Below are 23106 nucleotides of genomic sequence, written 5' to 3'. Positions count from 1 at the left end.
CAATGCTGATGTACATATTCTGTAACCTTAACACAGCTAGTTTCTCTAACAGGGCTTCATGTTTCACATGTCAGCAACATCACCACTGAGCTCCTCTCTCAGGAATCTGTTTTAACGGGCCTTCCAGGAGACTGCCATCTCCTGAAGCTGGGCCCACCACCACCCGGAAGCCCTCGGGAGCTGACACGACCACAGGGATTTTCTTCACCTGGAATCTGAGGCAAATGTGCATTCTCCTGGCAGAGAAGCCTGCAGCTCTAGACATCCTGAAAGACGTTAATAACAAAAAACCCACAGCTTCAGACTCATCAAATTCAGCAGAGAGTGTTCTCCAAACATACGCCAAGCCAAAGTTTTCTCCAAGCCCTTTAATATTCACTTAAACAGTTGAGGCACAAGCAATAATAAAACTGCATTTTTTTACGTTACAAAAAGATTTTGTATGTTATCTGCATGATATACCAATTTTCTCAGTCTCTTCTGCAATAACTCTCATTAACACTCTGGTCCACAGGCTGACTTAATAAAGTCAGAACGGCAGGCGGGAAGATGGTAAAATAAACTTACTGAGGGGCAAAAGGAACCAAACATTTCCTGAGTGCCTACTATGCACGCTCTACTAGCTTTTACACACTTTACATAAATGTGAACCTAAGTTCTAGTTATCAGTTAACAAGCCAGCATTGCTAAGGCCAGTAAGTCTACGTTTTAAATGTTATTTGGCCTTTAAATACAAATTGTGGAACAAAACAATGTATCTTTGCCCAAAGAAGCATGTCAACTGTTGCACCACTACATTATTTTCCATTTCCAAAGTTTTTGTTTTTAGTAAGTGTGCAACATTAGCACATGGAAACACTCAAGCTGTATATTAGTTCACTGAAATCTGGGGTTTTTCCGTTCTCACCCGCTGGGCACCATTTGGCCAGCATCACTACAACGAGCTGATTCTATCACTTGTAAAACTTAAGATGGGAATGGATAGTGTTTGGCAATTACATTTCTGGGAGAAAAAAGTGCTGATTTCTTTCTTTAACTTGACACAGCTAGCTTTAAAAAGTGGTACCTCATTTTAAAGCACCAAAGTTGTCATTTAAATAAGAAAATGTACTTGGCTTTCTGAGCTGTAAAATGAAGGTACCACTGCCTTTTCAAGTATTACAGCAAAGCCAGTATGTTCACAGCCAGGTGATACCCAGCTCATACTGCACTCCAGTTGCCAAGGAAACGGTGTTTCTACCCTCCCCAAACTTAAGCTGCCCCTCACTCCTCCAGCCAGACCTCATTTTTCCGAGTCTGCTCTTCCCTTGCTGAGCTGTCTGCCTCTTGCTCCCTTTCCCATCCGTTCTCCCTCTAGCTGCCCCTCTACACATGTCTGGGCTGCTGCCTCAGACTTCTTGGCTGCCTGGTGAGCCACTGACCAATCACCACTGCACTGCTCTGGATTTGGGATCCCACTAATACAACTAACTGGCACATCTGTACTGGTCACCCCCCGAAAAAAGCATCCTGTGTAACAAAAAAGCACTGTTTAAGGATTCAGGATCACAAACCCTCAAGATACCCGAGAAAAGTCCTCAAATGTGAGTCGCCTAATGTAACAGTAGAGGTAAGTTCAAAGATGAAATGTGATTTGTTCAAGGCTGTGCGGCTAATCAGAGGCAGAAACTAGAACTGTTTCTCTTTCCACTACACCACAAAAAAACCGAGATTAGTAATGATTAAGAAGAGTTTGTAAGTCAACCAAAATAAAATGCCTAGTACATAGGAAAAGTCTTTGGGATTTCTCCACAGACTTCTTTAGACAGAACAAAGGCAATCTTTACAATGAGAAATGCTCCTCAGTTCAACAGATGCCACCAAGTACCAAGGATCCTTACTCAGTTCTGAAACTGGATCTGTGACTACGGAGAATATGTCACTATTTGAGAATAAGAGGTCCCACCTGCTCCACTCTTTTCAAGACTTCAGTCACAAGGTTGCAACTTACTCTCATCGTTTAACAAGATAAATTAATCCAGTTGAAGTAGGATTGAGGAGGTACACTGAAGATAAAAGCAAAAGGCAACAAACATTTTTACAAGCAGATCATCCCAGTTACCTTAAAAGTTTCGGATTAATTTACAAAGTACTGACAGAACCATATAATTTCAGTGAAAATCAAGATAGTTATACCATTAAAAAAAAAAAAAAGATCAATTCAGAAATACTAAGTCAGGCAAGCATGCAAAATTCAGAATATAAAAAAAAGCAGGGCCTGGTTGCCCACATACATTCCTCAGGTTAAGGTGGATTTAAAGATGCCCAACAGAACCCAATGAATCAGAAGCTAAAAGGGACACTTCAGAGATCAGCAGACGCGTTCTCTCATGTAACAAATGGAGGGAAAGTGAGCACACACTAACTGGCGAAGCTCACAAGGCTAGACTGGGGTGTACAGAGATCTAATTACTGGTGCTATTTGCAACTACATATATTTAAAATACAAGGAGATAAATACCCAGAACACATTAAGCCTACTGATTTAAACAGAACATTTCAAGACTGATACACAGAAAGGGAAGGAAGCTGTTAACCCAGCACAGCAGCACACCTCACATACTTATGTCTCAGAGATTAAATGGAAAGAAATGATCAATCAAAACCTTCAATGCTCAGTTTTCACAAACACAAGCCTATCAAATTTCCGGATTTACGGCAAAATGTGCCAGCTAAAAGTGTACATTCTTCAATTTCTCCTATACTTTTTTTTTGTTTTTTGCCTATCTTTCAAAACTGAGCACTGGGTATTTTTAACATAAGCCATGTCATATGTACAGTTTAAGTATGTTTCAGGAATAAACAAAATCCATATTTCAGTAACTCATAGTGTATTTATAAAATGAAAAATTATCAAAATACACTTTTCACTGGGAAAAATAAATAGACAAATGGATCTACACAAAGTAAACATTAACTTTGGTAGATTTCAGTGTAGTTCATAACAAGCATATTTGCCCTTATTTCCCCAGAGCTGCTCAACTACCAAGACATTTTAAAATATTTTTAACTGAGATTTTATTATGTTGACATTTGTTTCTCATTCCACATCATCTTCAGCCAAGCTCTGAGCACTTACAATTCTCTGAAAGAAAAAAAAATAGTTTTTTAAAGTGTCATAAGCATGTAATCAGGATTCTAACTTCAACATAAAATGCTCTCTGTATTCAAATAATCGAATCTTGGTAAAATTCACCCATTCTGACATTTAACTCAATATGTAATACTTTACACACCGTCAGCATCCAAGAAAACAATGATCACACTACTGTCGGTCCCATTTCAAAAGTCAAGTTAACAAAGGAGGCAAAGCATTACATTACATATATTTTTAATTCAGATGGGGTCTCTGTCACCCAGGCTGGAATGCAGTAGCACAATCTCAGCTCACTGCAACCTCTGCCTCCTGGGCTCAAGCAATCCTCCCCCACTTCAGCCTCCTGAGTAGCTGGGACTACAGACTCGTGCCACCATGCCCGGCTAAAGGAGACAGAGCATTACATTATATATATTTTTAATTCAGATGGGGTCTCTGACACCCAGGCTGGAGTGCAGTAGCACAGTCTCGGCTCACTGCAACCTCTGCCTACTGGGCTCAAGCGATCCTCCCCCAACTCAACCTCCTGAGTAGCGGGAACCACAGATTCATGCCACCACACCCGGCTAATTTTTTTTATTTTTGGTGGAGACAGGGTTTTACCATGTTGCCCAGGCTGGCCTTGAACTCCTGAGTTCAAGTGAGTGCTAGGATTATAGGGCATGAAACACCGTATCCAGCCATCATTACATAATACTACATCAGTCGATTATGTAACTAAAACCAAAAAGAATTTAAAATCTTTTCACTCTCAGGCAAACCAAGAACACTGATAACTGAGTGATTCAGAGGTCATTTTTAAGGAATTAGGCTTCATAGTGTATTTACAAATATTCCAAAAAACATCACCCTCAGGCCAATTTTCCAAAAGTACTATACCATGCTGCCTTTCAAACAGCGTAATATTAAACTGATGATTCCAGTATGAATCCTCTAGAACTAGAACCACATTAGTCTAAATAAAAACAATTTAGACCCAAGTCCTTGGTTGTCCAACTCGTTCCCTCAAATCGTTGGGACCTTTACTTCCCTTTCCAGTCCTTTTCTAATTCAGTTGAGTAAAAATCAGTTTGAAAAATTAACCAGTTAAAACTATCAAGTTCTGTAAATACTTCCTATCATCATTCACTGTTTTAATCATAACAACTTGGGAAATCGATACATGTAATTGACACGCTATTCCAAAAAGTAGATTCATTTGGGCTCCTTGAACTCAAAATGAACAGAAAGCATTTTAATTAACTCCTAATTTACACATAAGTTAATCTTTTACAGTATATTAATGGTATTTTGCATTTTTGAGTAGGGATTTGGGGATGTCGTCAAATAACTACAAACTCAAATAACTACGTCAAATAACTACAAACTGAGAGCACCTCATGAGCAGCAGAGGCACTGAGCCTTTACACAAGTGAGTTAGAGGGAATCCATGCTCCTGAATGCCCTAATATCTAGGCTACAGCTACCTAGGCTCCTTTGTCAGATCACCTAACAGAAGGCATGGTCTCCTGGAAGAGTAGGCAGAAAGCTACTTGTAGAAAGTAGCCAAGAGTGACCTGAATTTGGACAGTTGACTACTAAGACCTGAGACTTATCACTAAGACACATACTTCCCGATCCATTCCAGGGCACAATCACTAGATCTGGGCAGTCATCTGGATGTTTCCCATCAGAGAAGAAAATGTCAAGCACTGATATTCTCGTTTGTTTTCATTATACACATGAGTTTATTTCATCATGTTCACTAGGCTCATTTTAAAATGTCCCTAATCATTCGGTTCTAAATCCTACTCACTTTTATGTCATAACATTCCAATTCCTTACCTGACTAATTGTTGGGAGCTTAGTCAGAAGCATCTGGAACACTGGTGGTGGAAGAGTTTGCTGTAAGACCTGCAGTAACTGCTGTGGCTGTCCACACACAGCAATTGCATTTGTCAGATGGTCTACGCCCTTCTCATATTCACCTGTAAGATTTACATAAAATTACATGTAACCCGAAAAGTCTTGGCCTTTGTCAAAATTAACTTTACACGCCATATCCAAATGATGCTGACCAAAAACGCTATGCAAGTAAAATGCTGGAAATAACCTATAGTGCATTCATACAGCTATTATGAAGCCACTAACAAGAATGATTCAGATTACATGTACTGATATGGAAGTGTTTCAAACATACATACATAAGGGGGAAATCAATGTATAAAAATGTCAAAGTATTACTATTTATATACTTGGAATATTTCTGAAAGACTACATGAGACAATTGCTGAGAATCGAATAGTACTTTTCTGTAACAGGGAACTACAAGACTGGGGACTGAGGTGGAAAGAAGATTCAATTTCACATTAAGCCAAGTCTTTGTACTATTTGAATGGTATTACATGAGAAGGAAAAAAAAATTTTTAAGTGATACTAGCAGGAAAAATGGTCACACTAATGAAATATGACAGGAGAAATAAAGCCATGATTAACTCTGAGTGGGAGGGTTTATTTTCCTTTATCTACAAATATCCTTCAACAGACATATTACATTTGAAAAAAAACACTTTAGGCTTACAGTTTTTCAAAGTTCACTTAATTCAATAAATATTAAGTATCTGCTATGTGCACCTTGTCCTTAGTTAACTCCATTTTATTGTATTTATTTATTTATTTATTTTTTTTTTGTGGTAAAATGTTAAAGAAAGATTTATTGTCAGATTATTTGTCATTTGGGATTTCTTTTTTTTTTTTTTTTTTTTCTTTTCTGCCTTTTTATTTATTTATTTATTTATTTTTTAATTTATTATTATTATACTTAAGTTGCAGGGTACATGTGCATAACGTACAGGTTTGTTACATATGTATACTTGTGCCATGTTGGTGTGCTGCACCCATCAACTCGTCATTTACATCAGATATAACTCCCAATGCAATCCCTCCCCCCTCCCCTGATCTCCGTCACCCAGGCTGGATCTTGGCTGACTGCAGCCTCAACTTCCTGGGCTCAAGCAATCCTGCCACCTCAACCTCCCAAGTAGCTAGGACCATAGGTGTGCACCACCACACCGGGCTAATTTTGCTAATTTTTTTTTTTTTTTTTTTTTTTGTAAAAATGGAGTCTCACTATGTTGCTCAGCCTGGTCTCAAACTCCTGGACTCAAGTAATCCTCCTGTCTTGGCTTCCCAATGTGCTGAAATTACAGGCATGAGCCACTGCACTTGGCCCTAATTCCACTTTAAATCAAACTCCAAAAACTGCCCCAAATTATTTGAGCAAAACTATGCTAATTAAGTATTTTAAATTAAGCACTCTTCTGTATAGGAGGTTCCCATCAAAATATTTTAACGTGCCTTACATAAAAATAATGCCATTAGATATATTTAAAAAAAATAACAATACAAGTAGAGGTACAATTCTCCTCAAGTTTCTCACATTTCTGCACTTCTGAGCAGATATTTACTGCCTTCGCTCCAAACTGTCTTTTCAAGGATGTTTGTACAGTGAACAACCTCAGAATAGAAACTTCCTCCCTCTGGAGCAAAGGCAGGTTTGCAACATTCCCTATGTGTAGGGAAAAGTGCACACATGTTTACTGCCCATTACAAAAACTTAAGGATCCTTAAATTCAGGGCTCCTCTCCTATATGTAACCCACTACATGTACATGTGTCCCCTTTCTGCATTGCCTATAGGAGCTGTGGCTTGGGAAACCAGTGCAAATGCCAATACCCTTGTTACTATTATTGCAGTGAATAACGAGCTGTCCTTTGTCTCTAGCCCAGGGGTCTCATGTCTTTTGCCAGCATCCATGAAATTGGGGCAAACTAACCTGTTAGCATGCAATTGAGGTAAATCTCAGAACTGGATGGGAGCAGTGGCTCACACCTGTAATCCCAGCACTTAGCGAGGCCGAGGTGGGTGGATCACCTGAGAACAGGAGTTCAAGACCAGCCTGGCCAACATGGTGAAACCCCATCTCTACTAAAAATACAAAAATTAGGCCAGGTGTGGTGGTTTACACCTTAATCCCGGCACTTTGGGAAGCCGAGGTGGTTGGATCTCATGAGCTCCAGATATCGAGACCATCTTGGCCAACATGGTGAAACCCGTTCTCTACTAAAAATACAAAAATTAGCTGGGTGTGGTAGCACGTGCTTGTAGTCCCAGCTGTTCAGGAGGCTGAGGCAGCAGAATCACTTGAACCTGGGAGGCAGAGGTTGCAGTGAGCCAAGATCGTGCCACTGCACTCCAGCCTGGTGAAAGAGTGAGACTCCGTCTCAAAAAAAAAAAAAAAAAAGCTGGGCCTGGTGGCGCATGCCTGTAATCCCAGCTACTTGGGAGGCTGAGGCACAAGAATTGCTTGAACCCTCGCTTGAACCCGGGAGGTGGAGGTTGCAGTGAGCTGAGATTGCGCCATTGCACTCCAGCCTGGGCAACAGAATGAGACTCCATCTCAAAAACAAAACAAAACAAAACAAAAAACACCTCAGACCTTTTCCAGTTGTTAATACCATTAAGATCACTTTTTACTAGGTTCTTTTTATTTACCAATTTTCCATTATATAAATTCACAGGAAACTGATCTCAAAGAGTAAGAATGGACTGGGTGTAGTGGCTCACACCCATAATCCCAGCACTTTGGGAAGCCGAGGCAGGCAGATTACTTGAGGTCAGGAGTTCGAGACCAGTCTGACCAACATGGTGAAACCCCACCTCCACTAAAAATAGAAAAAAATTAGCCAGGCTTGGTGGCGCATGCCTATAATCCCAGCTACTCATGAGGCTGAGGCAGGAGAATCGCTTGAACCTGGGAGTTGGAGGTTGCAGTGAGCCCTTATCGCGCCATTGCACTCTAATCACTGCACTCTGGGTGACAGAGTAAACCTCCACTTCAAAAAAAGAAACGAGAAAACAGTTTCAGATCAACCTTACTAATTTTTCCCCAGCAAGCTGAGGATATTAAGTATGTCTTAGGGAGTATCTCTACCATCACACCCAATGCACTTGACCCTGTCAGCTGATGGCAAGCCTGGGTATCAGGATAGTCACTCTGGTGTTCTTTCTAGGCTCTTAAGTCTGGTATATGTTTTTTGTTCTACCAATTGGCTGCTGTGGAAAGACTGAGAAACATTTTGGGTAAAATTTTGAGTACTGCGGAGTATCTGATGGCACCTGAGTATAAGTAAAGGTTTCCAAGAGCTTTTCTTAACCTCTTGACCATCCATCAGAAACAGGTGAATCTCCACTGCCAATGTGAGGACTATGATTGTCCCATCTACACAATGTTTCAGGATACTCCAGTTGTGTAGGTCATTGTCATCTGGGTCTGCAGGCACCATCTTGAGCTGCTTGGTCAATTCCTTTCCCAGATACTGAAATGATGATGTAATGATACCCATCACAAGAGATCAGACACAGGGCTGCACAGTGATCCACTGATGGTCAGTTTAGAATTACAGTAATCAAAAGATTGGCTAAGTCAGTTCCTGCTTCTGAATACATACCATAATTACATCTCTTCTGAACTAGCACTGTTGATTACCTTATCTGCAGATTTAGCAACAATGCCGAAGAAGATACATTGACACAACCTCAAGTGTAGTAGAAGACACACTGACACCACCTCAAGTGCAGTGATCTTCTCATCTTGAGCTCCTTTCCTGTGCAAAGTGGATGCTGCTACAACTTTTGCTGACTGAACGGTCAAATCATAAGTGGTATCTTTTGTTAATGGCATCAAGAATATCATAAAATCCATCTATCAGCATAGGAAGATCAAACCCAGTGTTATATGATGCAAGGAGCAGAGCAACTCAGTATGCAGCACTGCTTTAGCACTGAGGGGGAATGCCTTCCCTTTCCCCAATGCCTGGGTCCTCTCTCAGACTGATGGAGAAATTGCAGTGTGATGCCTGTAGGAGACCTGGAAATGTCTCCTGATTGGTGCCTATCTTGTACTCCTCTGCAGTTACAGATTTTATGTATACAGTTTTTAAGAGACAGCATATCACTCTGTTGCCCAGGCTGGAATGCAATGGCACCATCACAGCTCACTGGAGCCTCAAACTCCTGGGTTCAAGATATTCTCCTACTTCAGTCTCCCAGCAGTTGGCTACAGGTGCATGCTATGGCACCTGGCTTATTTTCTCATTTACTGTAGAGATGAGAGTCTCACTTTGTTGTTGATGATGGTCTCAAACTCCTGGCTTCTAGCCATCCTCCTGCCTCAGCTCCCCAAAGTGCTGGGATTATAGGCATGAGCCACCATGTCTGTCCCTACTCAATAATTTTTTTTTTTTTTTTTTTTTTTGAGACGGAGTCTTGCTCTGTCACCCAGGCTGGAGTGCAGTGGCCGGATCTCAGCTCACTGCAAGCTCCGCCTCCCAGGTTTACGCCATTCTCCTGCCTCAGGCTCCCAAGTAGCTGGGACTACAGGCGCCCGCCACCTCGCCCAGCTAGTTTTTTAGCCAGGATGGTCTCGATCTCCTGACCTCGTGATCCGCCCATCTCGGCCTCCCAAAGTGCTGGGATTACAGGCTTGAGCCACCGCGCCCAGCCTACTCAATGATTTTTAACTCTTCCCAGTCTGTTGGCAATTTGAGTACTGTGACTCTAAGTCAAATTAATTGAGCAATTCTATTGACATCAAAAAAGTATTTCTTGGCAAAGGGGAGACATAAAAAGGTAGTTACCACCATTTTCAATGGATTAAATTCTCCCATAAAAGAAACAACAAAAACCCAATCACACACAAATGCCCCACATCATGTAGTTAAATTCTATCTAAATCTATTGATACAGCAATCAGAATTTAAAAATACCTGACTGCAGTTTTATTAATGATAGCAACTAGTTCAAATCTACGTTTGAGATTACTGAGTAAATTATGGTTCTCACGTTTGTCAATTTGATAATTTCAATTTCATAGCTGAACTTTAAAGACTGACAGAATGTTTTTTAGAAACTTCTTAGCACTGTTGATGAAATAAATGAAGTACAATGTAATGAAAAGGCTAAATTCTGGATCAGATAACAAGTTGGTTCTGAAATAAGGGGTCATGAACTCACCGTGTGACCTTGATTAGGTAAATTAACCTTCTCTGGGACCTTACATTAGCCATTCCTTCCTATAAATACTGGAAAAGATCTGAAGATTAGATGAAGGAGTTGAGTAGTATATTCCTAGCTCATATTCCTTCAGTTACTATTTACATATCGCACTATGGCTATACATTAGAAACTACTTCAGAGTAAGAGAACCTCATTTGTAAAAACTTATTATATCTTCTATATCATATGATATAGCAAGAAAACCTAAAACTCACTTAAAACATATTATGGACAACAATATCCCACAAGGAATATTTCTTTCTAGAGCCAGTCTTACACAAAATAATCTTCCAATTATTAAGTGCCTAAAAACTTGCCTTGAGATATGTGGAGTACCTTTTCTTATAACCAAATTACACAAACAAAACCTCTTATCATTATAAATTTCTATCAGTGAGAAAAACTCTACCCAGTTCCTTAGTGCTTCAATGACTATTACCTTGAGCTAGTAACTCTTCACCAAGCTGTATTTCTTCAAGGAAGAACTTCTGAACAGCTTCAGCATCTTTAAGGTCAGGTAACTGGAAATAAAATATTTAATAATTGACACCACAATTATGCCAGGGGATATAACCAATACACAGGTATCAATAAAAACAATAAAAACCCAATCAATCATTCTAAAAAAACTGATAGAAGAACTTTACTCCTGAATAACGCTTGTAGGAATTAGGAGTTCATCTACATTCAAACGAATAAAAGAAAAAACTTGAGTTTGTATTTGAAAAATTCTTAGAAAGCTCTAACTTGAATGTAAAAAGAGTACAAAATCTATACCATCTATGCACTTTACACTATTTTCGGATTGCCATTATTGTAGATTTTTATACAACTGTAATCAATTTGTCCTTATGATTCAACATTATTTTATATAGATTTGTTTTTTTTTGTTGTTGTTTTTGAGACACAGTGTCATTCTGTCACCTAGGCTGGAGTACAGTGGCACAATCCCAGCTCACTGCAACTTCCACCTCCCGGATTCAAGTGATTCTCCTGCCTCAGCCTCCCGAGTATCTAGGATTACAGGCGCCTGCCACCATGCCCAGTTAAATTTTTGTATTTTTAGTAGAGATACGGTTTCACAATGTTGGCCAGGCTGGTCTCAAACTCCTGACCTCAGATGATCCACCCACCTCGGCCTCCCAAAGTGCTAATATTACAGGTATAAGCCAACGCACCCATCCTAGATTTTACATGCATCTAAAAGACTATTTTTTGAGACAGGGTCTCACTCTGTCGCCCAGGCTGTAGTGCAGTAGTGTGATCACAGCTCAGTGCCTTCACCTCTCAGGCTCAAGTGATCCTCCTACCTCAGCCTCTCTCTACAAAAAAATGAAAAATTAGCTAGGCATGGTGGCCCATGCCTATAGTCCAGCTGCTAGGGAGGCTAAAGCAGGATTGCTTGAACCCAGGAAGTCGAAGCTGCAGTGAGCTGTGATTGCACCGCTACTGCACTCCAACCTGGGTGACAGGGTGAGACCTTGTCTCAAAGAAAAAAGGCCATTTTTATTGAAAACCTAAACTTCAGTAGCTGGGTGCGGTGGCTCATGCCTGTAATCCCAGCACGTTGGGAGGCCCAGGCAGGCGGATCACAAGGTCAAGAGATTGAGGTTATGCTGGCCAACATGGTGAAACACCGTCTCTACTAAAATACAAAAATTAGCTGGGTGTGGTGGCATGCACCTGTAGTCCCAGCTACTTGGGAGGCTGAGGCAGGAGAATCGCTTGAACCTGGGAGGCAGAGGTTGCAGTGAGCGGAGATCACGCCACTGCACTCCACCCTGGTGGCAGAGTGACACTCCACCTCCAAAAAAAAAAAAAAAAGAGAGAGAGAGAAAACCAACCTAAACTTCTATTAGTGCAAGTTTTTGGTACTTAATTACATTGTACATGCTCTTATTAGCCTAGCCAACACAAGTGAAACAGTTTAAATTTCTGATAGTGGAGACATCTTTCATGGACTATCCCAGCATATGGCAATAATTTAATTTTATTTCTGAATCTAAAAATACATACTGGTGCATGTCTGAATCCATTTTCCTATGCCCTTAAAAATATAAGTTACCAAAAGCATAATAAACACATTACACATTTCAGAAACGTAGTCTGAACCTACTAGAACAACGAAGTAGTTCCCTCCCATTTTCACTTCACTATTACCATGTCCAGTCAACCAGCTGTGTTTACACAACTGTTTCAAAATAACAAAACATACTGGTTGACTTAATTTTTCCTTGTCTCAACTTGCTTTAAAAAGAACCACTAATGATCCAGTAATCTAAGTCCTAAGAACCCAGACAATAGAACTCATCTCAATAAAAAGGAAAAGCTGCACACACAATGATTAACATTTACTTAATTTACTTACACATACCACAGAACATTTTTTGCCAAGTAGATAAACCTACGTAGTCATTAAAAATAATCAAGAACTCAGGATCTATGAAAAGAAAAAATAAATTGCAAGTTTTATATCCAGAACTGTGTACTGCAACAAGGCAAAAATCTGTCAGGGCAGTGGGATTCTGGATCAGTGGGCTTGAATAATCTTGAATAATTTTTGAAATAATAACCCATGGTTCTTTCAAAGGAAGCTGGAGTAAGGAAATTAAATCTTAAGTGTAATATTGTATCATTTTGAAGCACCTGAGTAGGAACTTTTCATCTTTTGGTGCAAATGTCTCGAGGCCCTCATACTGTTCCTTAATTATTGTTCACACAGTAAGCTGTTTGTTGTTATGGCTAGCAAAAGAAATAATGAAGGACCTGATAATTGTCAGTGGAACTATGTTATTCACCTACTCCTAAAAATAAGCTGTATTTTAAAATAAAAATGCAATGTCCAGTATCAACTAGCTTTTTCCAATTACATTTTAATGACATTTCCAATTACAGATTTTAAAATAATATTTCTATAAAATATATAATTTAAACAGAAACCAGACTATTACCTTGGAAAGCCCAGCTCTCTCCTTGGCAAGCTTCTGTTTCTTTCTTCCTACAAGAAATGTAATGTTGTATTTACATTCTGTCATTATAAAAATGGGAATGAAAATAATTCTAATTGCTGTGGTAGTCATTAATTCCATTTGCAAAACACTTCTAACTCTAGGAATCTATCCCTCCCTGTGATCTATCAAGGACATAAGAATAGTCTGGTCAATGAGCTGTAGGCAATGTGACACTGCACTGGAGCGTTCTCCTTCCCTTTGGTGCAGAAGATCTAGCAATTCACAAGACGGAGATAGCTCCAGCAGCTGGACTTCTAAAGTAATTACAATAAGCAGATCAAGTCCCCCCTTCCAACCAACACAGGACATGTAACAGGGGTAAGAATTACGCCACTAGTATTAGGGAGTTTTATTACTGAAATATGCCAGATTATATCTTTACGGAATATTGAAAACTGGCGTTCTTAAATGAAAAAAAAAAAAAAACCTAAAGTGTACTGGAGGCATATGGTGGTTATATGAAAATACTATACCACTTAAAGGTACTTGAGCATCCTCAGATTCTGGTATCCAGGGGAGGCCTGGAACCAATCACTCAAAGAAACTGAGGGAGGACTACCCCTAAATTGACAATCATTAAAAACTACCAATGACATAGAGTAACTACTGACATAGTTAAGAAAATGTAAGGCTCCAATACTTATTATTAGCTAATATTTATTAGCTGGGTGATTTTACGCAAATCTCTCACTCTCCCAAGATAAGGTCTGTCTAATCTTAGAAGACTACAATGAGAAACAAAAGCCATGAAACAAGCAAATGTCCTCTGAACACCTTAAAGCACTCTACAAATCCAAGCCTCAATGCATGACTAAAGAGGTCTGAGGGCCGGGCGCAGTGGCTCATACCTGTAATCCCAGCACTTTAGGAGGCTGAGCCAGGCAGATCACAAGGTCAGGAGTTTGAGACCAGCCTAGTCAACACAGTGAAACCCCATCTCTACTAAAAATACAAAAACTGGCCGGGTGTGGTGGCGGGTGCCTGTAGTCCCAGCTACTCGGGAGGTTGAGGCAGGAGAAGCACTTAAACCTGGGAGGCGGAGGTTGCAGTGAGCCGAGATAGAGCCACTGCACTCCAGCCTGGGCAACAGAGCGAGACTCTGTCTCATAAAAGAGGTCTGCCTACCTGCAGACAGAAGGTTCATTTACTATGGTCAAGGTACCTTTCCTTTCTTTTTTTTTTTCTTTTTTTTTATTTTTGAGCCCGGGTGACAGAGCGAACTCTGTCTCAAACAAAAACAAAAAACAAAAAACCAGGAACTATTATCATCCCCATTTTTCAGATAAGAAAATGTATCAAGGTCGCAATTACTTAATGGTGGAATAGCAACTCAAACCCAGGCTTTTGAAACATGACTCTCTTCTGCCTCCATAGTTAATAGTGTGGAGAAGACATTGTTACCATCAAAACAAAAGGCACCTCAGAAATGAATGTGCCAAGTTTGCGGGATCAATTGTATGAGACATACAATTTGCTAAACCAGAATTTAGGGAAAATGACAAAACTGATCATGAAAGCCAGGAAAGTGAAACTTAGTCATAAGTTTTTTTAATAAGGTGGGGAGGAGTATGTGATTGCCACTGAATACATTTAACTGACACAGCTACCAAATTTTAAGATCTCTGAGTTGCTTTACATTTTTAGCAATAAGATTAAAATTCTGGCTTTAGTTTCATGATACAATTAACTTGCTACATTAACATATTTTCAGATAGAGTATAATGCAGAATCTCTGTGATAAAGGGAGAGATAGTAATCAACTGAAAAACCATAAAGAAATTTAACAATGAGCAAAATCAAGCCTTGACTCAATGTTTCCAAGATTTATTCATTTAAATAAGATGCTTAATATATTTTTAACGTCATTTTATCCGTCCCATATAAGTGAAATGCACCTGCAGTTGGCATTGTAATTTGGAAATTACATTTAATTTACTCATAATTTAGAATGATAAAAACTATGCTTCAAGGATCCTGATACTCTGCTTTTGCTAACAGGTGACAAAAAGTTTAAATAAATTAGGATCCCAAATTTAACCTCAACCTTCATTTTTAACAATTAAGCCTCTCTTCCGCTCCACCTCCCGGGTTCCCGCCATTTTTCTGCCTCAGTCTCCCAGGGAGCTGGGACTACAGGCACCCGCCACCATGCCCGGCTAATTTTTTCTATTTTTTAGCAGAGACGGGGTTTCACCGTTAGCCAGGATGGTCTCGATCTCCTGACCTTGTAACCCACCCGCCTCAGCCTCCCAAAGTGCTGGGATTACAGGCATAAGCCACTGCGCCTGGCCGCCTAAGCCTCTCTTCTTTTTTTTTTGAGACAGAGTCTTGCTGTGTCGCCCAGGCTGGAGTGCAGTGGCTGGATCTCAGCTCACTGCAAGCTCCGCCTCCCGGGTCTACGCCATTCTCCTGCCTCAGCCTCCCAAGTAGCTGGGACTACAGGCGCCCGCCACCTCACCCAGCTAGTTTTTTTGTATTTTTTTGGTAGAGACGGGGTTTCACCGTGTTAGCCAGGCTGGTCTCGATCTCCTGACCTCGTGATCCGCCCGTCTCGGCCTCCCAAAGTAAGCCTCTCTTCTTAACAAAAAAGAAGAAAGCCAACAAGCTACGTGACTTATGTGAGAAACTGCTCTTTATTGCAAATGTAAATATTCTACTGGAAATAAGTCTTAGAAGAACTCAAAATTAAAAAAAAAAAATTAATTTTAAAAACTCAAAATTAACTGAACTGAAATAAATTTCATTTCACAAAGGCCAAATAACGCCAAAGTTTTTAAAATCAGCCAGTCACGCAATTACACTTTTTTTTTTTTTGAGACCAAGTCTCACTCTGTCACCCAGGCTGGAGTGCAGTTGCGCCATCTCGGTTCACTACAACCTCAGCCTCCCAGGTTCAAGCGATCCTCCTGCCTCAGCCTCCCAAGTAGCTGGGACTACAGGCGCACGCCACCACGCCTAGCTAATTTTTTTTTTTTGTATTTTTAGTAGAGACGGGATTTCACCATGTTGGCCAGGCTGGTCTTGATCTCCTGACCTCATGACCTACCTGCCTTGGCCTCCCAAAGTGCTGGGATTACAGGCGTGAGCCACTGCGCCTGGCCTATTTATACTTATATATGATACAGATATATGATATAGATAGATAGATAGATAGATAGATAGATAAATAGATAGATAGACAGACAGACAGACAGACAGATACACACACACGTATATTTTGGAGACACAGTCTTGCTCTGTCCCCCCAGGATGGAGTTCAGTGGTGCAATCTCGGCTTACTGCAACCTTCACCTTCCACATTCTAGCAATTCTGCCTCAGCCTCCCAAGCAGCTGGGATTACAGGTGCGCGCCATCACACCCCGGTAATTTTTGTATTTTTAGTAGAGAGGGGGTTTCGCCATGCTGGCCAGGCTGGTCTCCAACTCCTGACATGATGTGATCCGCCCACCTCGGCCTCCCAAAGTGCTGAGATTACAAGCGTTAAGCCACCACGCCCGGCCACAATTACCTTTAAACAGACTACAAGATTATTCTAAATAAATTCTACTTGATAACAAAAACATCAAACAACAAAATAATTCTACTTATAAAAAAATCTCATCTGGACGCAGTGGCTCACGACTGTAATTCCAGCACTTTGGGAGGCCGAGACGGGCGGATCATGAGGTCAGGAGTTCGAGACCAACCTGGCCAACACGGTGAAACCCCATCTCTACTAAAAATACAAAAATTAGCCAGATGTGGTGGTGTGCGCCTGTAATCTCAGCTACTCCGGAGGCTGAGGCAGGAGAATTGCTTGAACCCGGGAGGCGGAGGTTGCAGCAAGCCGAGATCATCCCACTGCACTCGAGCCTGGGCAACAGAGACTCAAACAAACAACAACAAAAATCTCTAGCATTCATCAATTACCATGTGTGAGGAACAGTACTAAAACTAAAACTCTACACTACACCATTTTAAAAAAGACAAAACTAAAGCTTGAAGTTACTTGCCTAAAGTTACTGCTGCAGCTAAGTAATTCACTGTAATCATTAAGTTGCTTAGGCCAGAAAAAAAAATTTTAGATTGAACATGACGGAGAAGTTTTGAAGTAACATTCCTCCATTTGTGTAAAATGATAGCTCTTGTTTCTGCAACAGGACTTCAGGGTTTCCAACGGACGACAGGGTTAACCCATTCTTTATAACTCTGCATTTGCACCAAATCCCCCAGCTGCCACCCATTTTGGCAACTACAGGAAAATAACCTGAAGGCAAAATTTGACTACTAGCATTTATGGAGGAGCATTTCCCATGTCAGGAAACGTGGGAGGCAATTCAAACATCTCAATCTTCACAAGACCAACAAGAGGCAGGTGGCATTACCTGGTTTTACAACTACGGAAATTAGGATGCAGAAACCACAAATTACGCCGCTAACCTGGCCCTAGAAATTCAGGGTCTGATTCCAAAACAGTATTCTATTAGTCTACCTAGTCATAAATCAAATTATGTCTATATCCCTTCCCTCCTAAAACATAAGAAAGCTGGAACTAGATGTCTGATTCTAAGTGCTAGTAAGATCAGCGCTGGAGTCACTGCTCACACATGGCTATTGAACGCTTGAAATGACTTAGTATAGCTAAATTAAATCGTAACCACTGTTACTTAAATAAACAATAATCCCTTCTTTGTACACCTTGGACTTTAGTAATTTATGTATCAATTTTAATTTCAAAAATTAATTTGGCGGAACAAGATCAGCTACAAAAATATTTCTTATTCCAACAAATTTGCTCTTCGGTGATGCAAATGAAGATTCTCCCAAAATTCAAGGTGGATCACAATGGTTTTCATGTCACGATTCCCCTTTTGTAGACCTCTCTTAAAAGATGTCGCAGGTATGAAATAAGACTGAGCCACGGGAGATGCGCAGCCCTTTGGACTCTCCTGCAATTTCTATAGCATTCACTCATATCTTGGAAGCACTTAGAACGAAGCTACCAAGAGGGTTTAAGAATGCAGCAATGAGCTGGGCGGATCATCTGAGGTCAGGAGTTCGAGACTAGCCTGACCAACATGGTGAAATCCCGTCTCTACTAAATTCAAAAAATTAGCCGGGCGTGGTGGCGGCCGCCTGTAATCCCAGCTACAGGGAAGGATGAGGCAGGAGAAGCGCTTGAACTCCGGAGGCGGAGGTTGCAGTGAGCCGAGATCGCGCCGCTGCACTCCAGCCTGGGCGACAGAGCGAGATTCCGTCTCAAAAAAAAAAAAAAAAAAAAAAAAAAAAGCAACAATGCTACTGCACTGAGCATGCGGGTTTAGCCTCAAGACTAAAATTCGCGACAAAAATGCACGACTTTTTTAAGAGTAGAGGTTTAAAAAGATGAACGACAAAAAAAGAGACAACCTCCTCCCCACGCCATACACACCCGAGATTGTAACACAAATCAAGAATGCATTTGCACGGCTAAAGTGTTTGGGGAAAACAAAACAGGAAAAATCCTTCCTTCAAAATGGAGGGAATTCCTGCCGGGCAGTAGAGCCCCCAGAGCGGCGCAGCCAGCGCCATCGCCCATTGCGGGCCGCACCACGCGGTCGCCCTGGGCGGCCCACAGGAGGGTGGGCTGCAAGGACCCCTCCTGTGGAGGGCGACGGACGGAGGCAGCAGGCCCGGCCAGGGAAGAGAGGACCCACTCACGTTCTCGAAGCCTGTTCTTGAAGTTGGGGTCACTTCGTCTTTTGCGATCGAAGTAGATGCAGTACCCAATAAAAAGGGCTCCGCATACACCGGCGGCGATGGCGCTGTTCCGACCCACCATCTTCTCTACGACGCTGAGCGTGGACGGTGGCGGCAGGGACGGCGAAGGAGCGGTGGGCCACGAACCCTCACAGAGGTCGGCGCAGCTCACACCCGACGGCCGCGGGCCAGGAACTCGGAAAGGCAGAGCACACGCCACTTCCGGTCCCAGTCAACTAAGGGCCTCGAGGTAGTCCGCGGCAGTGCCTGAGCAGAGGTCCGGAGCGCGGCTTCTGCGGCTGCGCAGTGGGCCACGCCACCGATGCTCGTGCGCCGGTTCGTGTACGCACTGGAGTCGGGAATTTGCACGTGACCGCGCACTTTTTTTTTAAACCCGCGGACCATGCTGTAACGAAGCGGGCGCGTTGCTGGGGTGCACGTACTCAGAAGACTAGCTGACACCCTTGTTTGTGGCAGACAAGGATGCAGGGTCCCGGACTGCGAATGCTTCATCTTGTCTAACACAGGCAGCCTGTGACTTGTTTGAATTAAACTGTACTTTCTTTTCAAGTTGCCACAGTCCATTGTGCGTAGTGTTTCCATTTCAAAAGAATGTTACAGAATAGCCTTATTCTATGATAACTGGAATAAAATTAAATGGAGTAATTTCTTGAAAAATGTACACAATTGAAAAAAAAATTGAAAACGTGAATTGTTTTATAGCCACATGAAAACATACACATGATCAAGCCAGGCGCGTGGCTCACGCCTGTAATCTCAGCACTTTGGCAGGCTGAGGCGGGCAGATCACTTAAGGCCAGTTCAAGACCAGCCTGGCCAACATCGTGAAACCCTGTCACTACTAAAAATACAAAAATTAGCTGGCCATGGTGGCGTGGGCCTGTAATCCCAGCTACTCTGGAGGCTGAGGCGGGAGAATTACTTGAACCAGGAGGCAGAGATTGCAGTGAGCCGAGATCAAGCCACTGCACTCCAGCCTGAGTGACAGATCAGAACTCCGTCTCAAAAAAATAAAATGCAATAAAACTATATATATATGATCAAAGTTAAGATATTCTGACAAGGAAAACCGTGGGCTGAAAGCAGCCATTAAACAGACACTGTAAGTTGAGGGGTATCAAAGAAGTCAAGCATCAGTGTCAGAGACACTGGAACCAGAGCTACCTTACCTTGAATAGGGACTGGGTAAAATGAGGCTGAGACCCATTGGGGCACATTCCCAGGAAGTCTGGCATTCTTGGTCACCGGGTATTTACAGGGAAGGGAACAAGTTAATAATGTTTACCTAACACACCCAGGAAATGTTCTGATGTCTCGATATCTTAAGAACAAAAGCATTCTTAGTTTAATTTTCCCTTTAAATATTGATTCTTGCAGAAGACAGTAGTTACAGAGGATTAACAATCCTTTGACAAAGACCAGGCAGTGTCTCACACCTGTAATCCCAGCACTTTGGCAGGCCCAGATGGGCGGATAGCTTGAGCCCAAGAGTTCAACACCAGCCAGGGCAACATGGTGAGACCCTGCCTCTACAAAAAAATTAAAAACTTAGCCAGGTGTGGTGGCACACACCTGTGGTCCCAACTACATGGGGAATGAGGCGGGAGGATCCCTTAATCCCAGGAGGTTGAGGCTGCAGTGAGTTATGATTACACCATTGCAGTCCAAGCTGGTGACAGGGCCAAGACCTTGTCTCACAACAAACACACACAAAAAAATCCTTTGTCACAAGCTCCTGTAGTAGAGCACATCTTCCCCATTATTTTTTTGCTGTTACAAACATTGTACCTAAGGTGGACATGTTCCTTCTCTTGCTTTAGAGTGTGTACCATTCTATGAAGTACCCCTTCTTTCACTTCTTTTTTTTTTGAGACTGAGTTTTGCTCTGTCACCCAGGCTGGAGTGCAGTGGCATGATCTTGGCTCACTATAACCTCCACCTTCTGGGTTCAAGCAATTCTCCTGCCTCAGCCTCCCCAGTAGCTGGGATTACAGGTGTGTGCCATCACACACAGCTAACTTTTGTATTTTTAGTAGAGATGGGGTTTCACCATGTTGGCCAGGATAGTCTCAAACTACTAACCTCTGGTGATAAGCCCACCTCAGCCCCCCGAAGTGCTGGGATTACAGGTATGAGCCACCGCGACCGATCTTCTTGATTTTTTTTAACAAACTTGTTTTCACTTTACTCTGTGGACTGGCCCCAAATTCTTTCTTAGGCAAGATCCAAGAACCCTCTGTTGGGGTCTGGATCCAGACCCTTTTCCAGTAACACCAGGCTGTGTAATAAAGAATTTGGTTGGCCTTTTCCCCCAGTTCCTGGGAGTTCTAACCCCTTGGAACTGACGAGTGATTCACTCCTGTAATCCTAGCACTTTGGGAGGCCAAGTTGGGAGGACGGCTTGAGTCCAGCAGTTTGAGAGCAGCCTGGATACTGAAGCAACGTCGTTTGGGGTAAGCAAGGTTCGTTGCTTTGTGCCAAGGAAGTCAAGAACTTGAGCACACATGGAGTAAGGTTAAGAGCAAAGGTTTAATAGGCAAAAGAAAGAGAAAGGAGGCGTGGGTGCGGCGGCTCATGCCTGTAATCCCAGCACTTTGGGAGGCCAAGGCAGGCGGATCACCTGAGGTCAGGAGTTCGAGACCAGCCTGGCCAACATGGTGAAACCCCGTCTCTACTAAAAATACAAACAATTAGCCAGGCATGGCAGCAGGCGCCTGTAATCCCAGCTACTCGGGAGGCTGAGGCAGGAGAAGTGCCTGAACCCGGAAGGCAGAGGTTGCAGTGAGCTGAGATCACGCCACTGCACTCCAGCCTGGGAGACAAGAGCCAAACTCCATCTCAAAAAACAAAAAACTTTCAAAGGTAGTATTACAATGTGAATAAACTGAGAATGTGGAAGTCTCCACATTTCACATATACCATCCACAAAAAAGTGTAAAACTCAACACATGATTAGCAGACAATGCTATCAGCAGATAACTGCACTTTTATTAGCAGTACTCAGCAGGAAAAGAAAAAGCAGTTCCTGGTTGTTATTTCTATTTTCTCTGTTTCTTAGGGCATCCACTTTTCTTCTGTCCTTTCTTCTTCGTTTTAAGAACAGCTTTTTCTCCAATAAATAAGCTTTTAGAATGTTCTTCTGCAGCTTTGGAAGTAAAATTAAGTCCCTGCTTAGGTTTACCAATATTCTTCAATCGTGGATTTGAATTTTGTTGTTTTAATTTTTCTTTATTAACAGAACGCATGACTCTGAGTTTTCTCCCCATGAGTTCAGAATTATTTAATTTCAGAGCAAGATGAACAGAATCTGTATTCTGCAAATCAAAAGAAAACACAATACATTAATTTCTACCAGAAACCCATCTGCAAAGAAACTAGTGAAAGTGTCACTTTAACAGATTCGAGAACGACTTTTGAGCTTGCACAGATAAGCCCCATCCAATCCCAGGTGTATCAGCCTCCTGATAGGCCCCCAGGCACTGGCCACCATGACCAGCTAGATTTTTAGTTTTTAATTTTTCTTTCTTATTTTAAGACAGGGTCTCACTCTGCCATCTAGATTGGGTGGCTCACTGCAGCCTTGACCTCCCAAGGCTCAGGTGATCCTCCTGCCTCAGTCCCTCAAGTAACTGGTACTATAGGCGTGCACCACCACGCCCAGCTGATTTTTGTATTTTTTTGTAGAGGCGGGATTTTGCCATGTTGCCCGGGCTAGTCTTGAACTCCTGGGCTCAAGCAATCTACCTCCGCTGGCCTCCTAAAGTGGTGGGATTACAGGTGTGAGCCACTGCACCCGGCCTTACTTCTATATTTTTTTTGTTGAGTCGGCGTCTACCTATGTTGCCCAGGCTGAACTTGAAGTCCTCACCTTAATCCTTGCGCCTCAGCCCTCCAAAGTGCTGGGATGACAGTCACAAGTCAATATGCCCAACCTGGATATTCTTTTACTCCTTAATATTGTCGGGCATGAAACACTGGTTAAAAATTAGTGAACTAAATATAACTAATTTTGTACAAAGAATAAAACTTTCTTATACCTTAATGTCAGTTATTTACTCTATCATACAGAAGGTAGAGAAGATTCAGTGATTTAGTCCTTCTAATATCCAGGATCTAAAACATTT

The 23106-nt window shown here is 41.9% G+C and overlaps 2 protein-coding genes and 1 non-coding gene across 3 annotated transcripts in view; all 3 read right to left on the bottom strand.

The window, feature by feature from the left end:
• Window positions 1-353: 353 nt before the first annotated feature.
• On the bottom strand, window positions 354-19179 carry LOC105474598 (translocase of outer mitochondrial membrane 20). The gene is made up of 5 exons (XM_011729388.3): window positions 18923-19179; window positions 13183-13229; window positions 10671-10752; window positions 4961-5103; window positions 354-3124 (listed from the first exon to the last, which is right to left on the bottom strand). Exons 1-5 carry the CDS (start codon window positions 19041-19043, stop codon window positions 3080-3082), a joined length of 438 nt encoding a protein of 145 aa, XP_011727690.1. The 5' UTR covers window positions 19044-19179; the 3' UTR covers window positions 354-3079.
• On the bottom strand, window positions 18112-18246 carry LOC112425386 (small nucleolar RNA SNORA14). Its single transcript, XR_003016431.1, has one exon. It is a non-coding gene; the product is annotated as a small nucleolar RNA SNORA14 (small nucleolar RNA).
• LOC105474599 (RNA binding motif protein 34) overlaps window positions 18922-23106 on the bottom strand; it is a 29491-nt gene continuing 25306 nt past the window's right edge. The window contains exon 11 of the mRNA XM_011729389.3: window positions 18922-22296. Coding sequence (XP_011727691.2) covers window positions 22021-22296 — 276 coding nt within the window. The 3' untranslated portion in view covers window positions 18922-22020. The remainder of the gene's footprint in view (window positions 22297-23106) is intronic.

Source organism: Macaca nemestrina, chromosome 1 (genome assembly GCF_043159975.1).
Source record: "Macaca nemestrina isolate mMacNem1 chromosome 1, mMacNem.hap1, whole genome shotgun sequence".
NCBI lineage: Eukaryota > Metazoa > Chordata > Mammalia > Primates > Cercopithecidae > Macaca > Macaca nemestrina.
The sequence above is the reverse complement of the archived record's forward strand: the minus strand, read 5'-3'. Positions and strand labels throughout refer to the sequence as shown.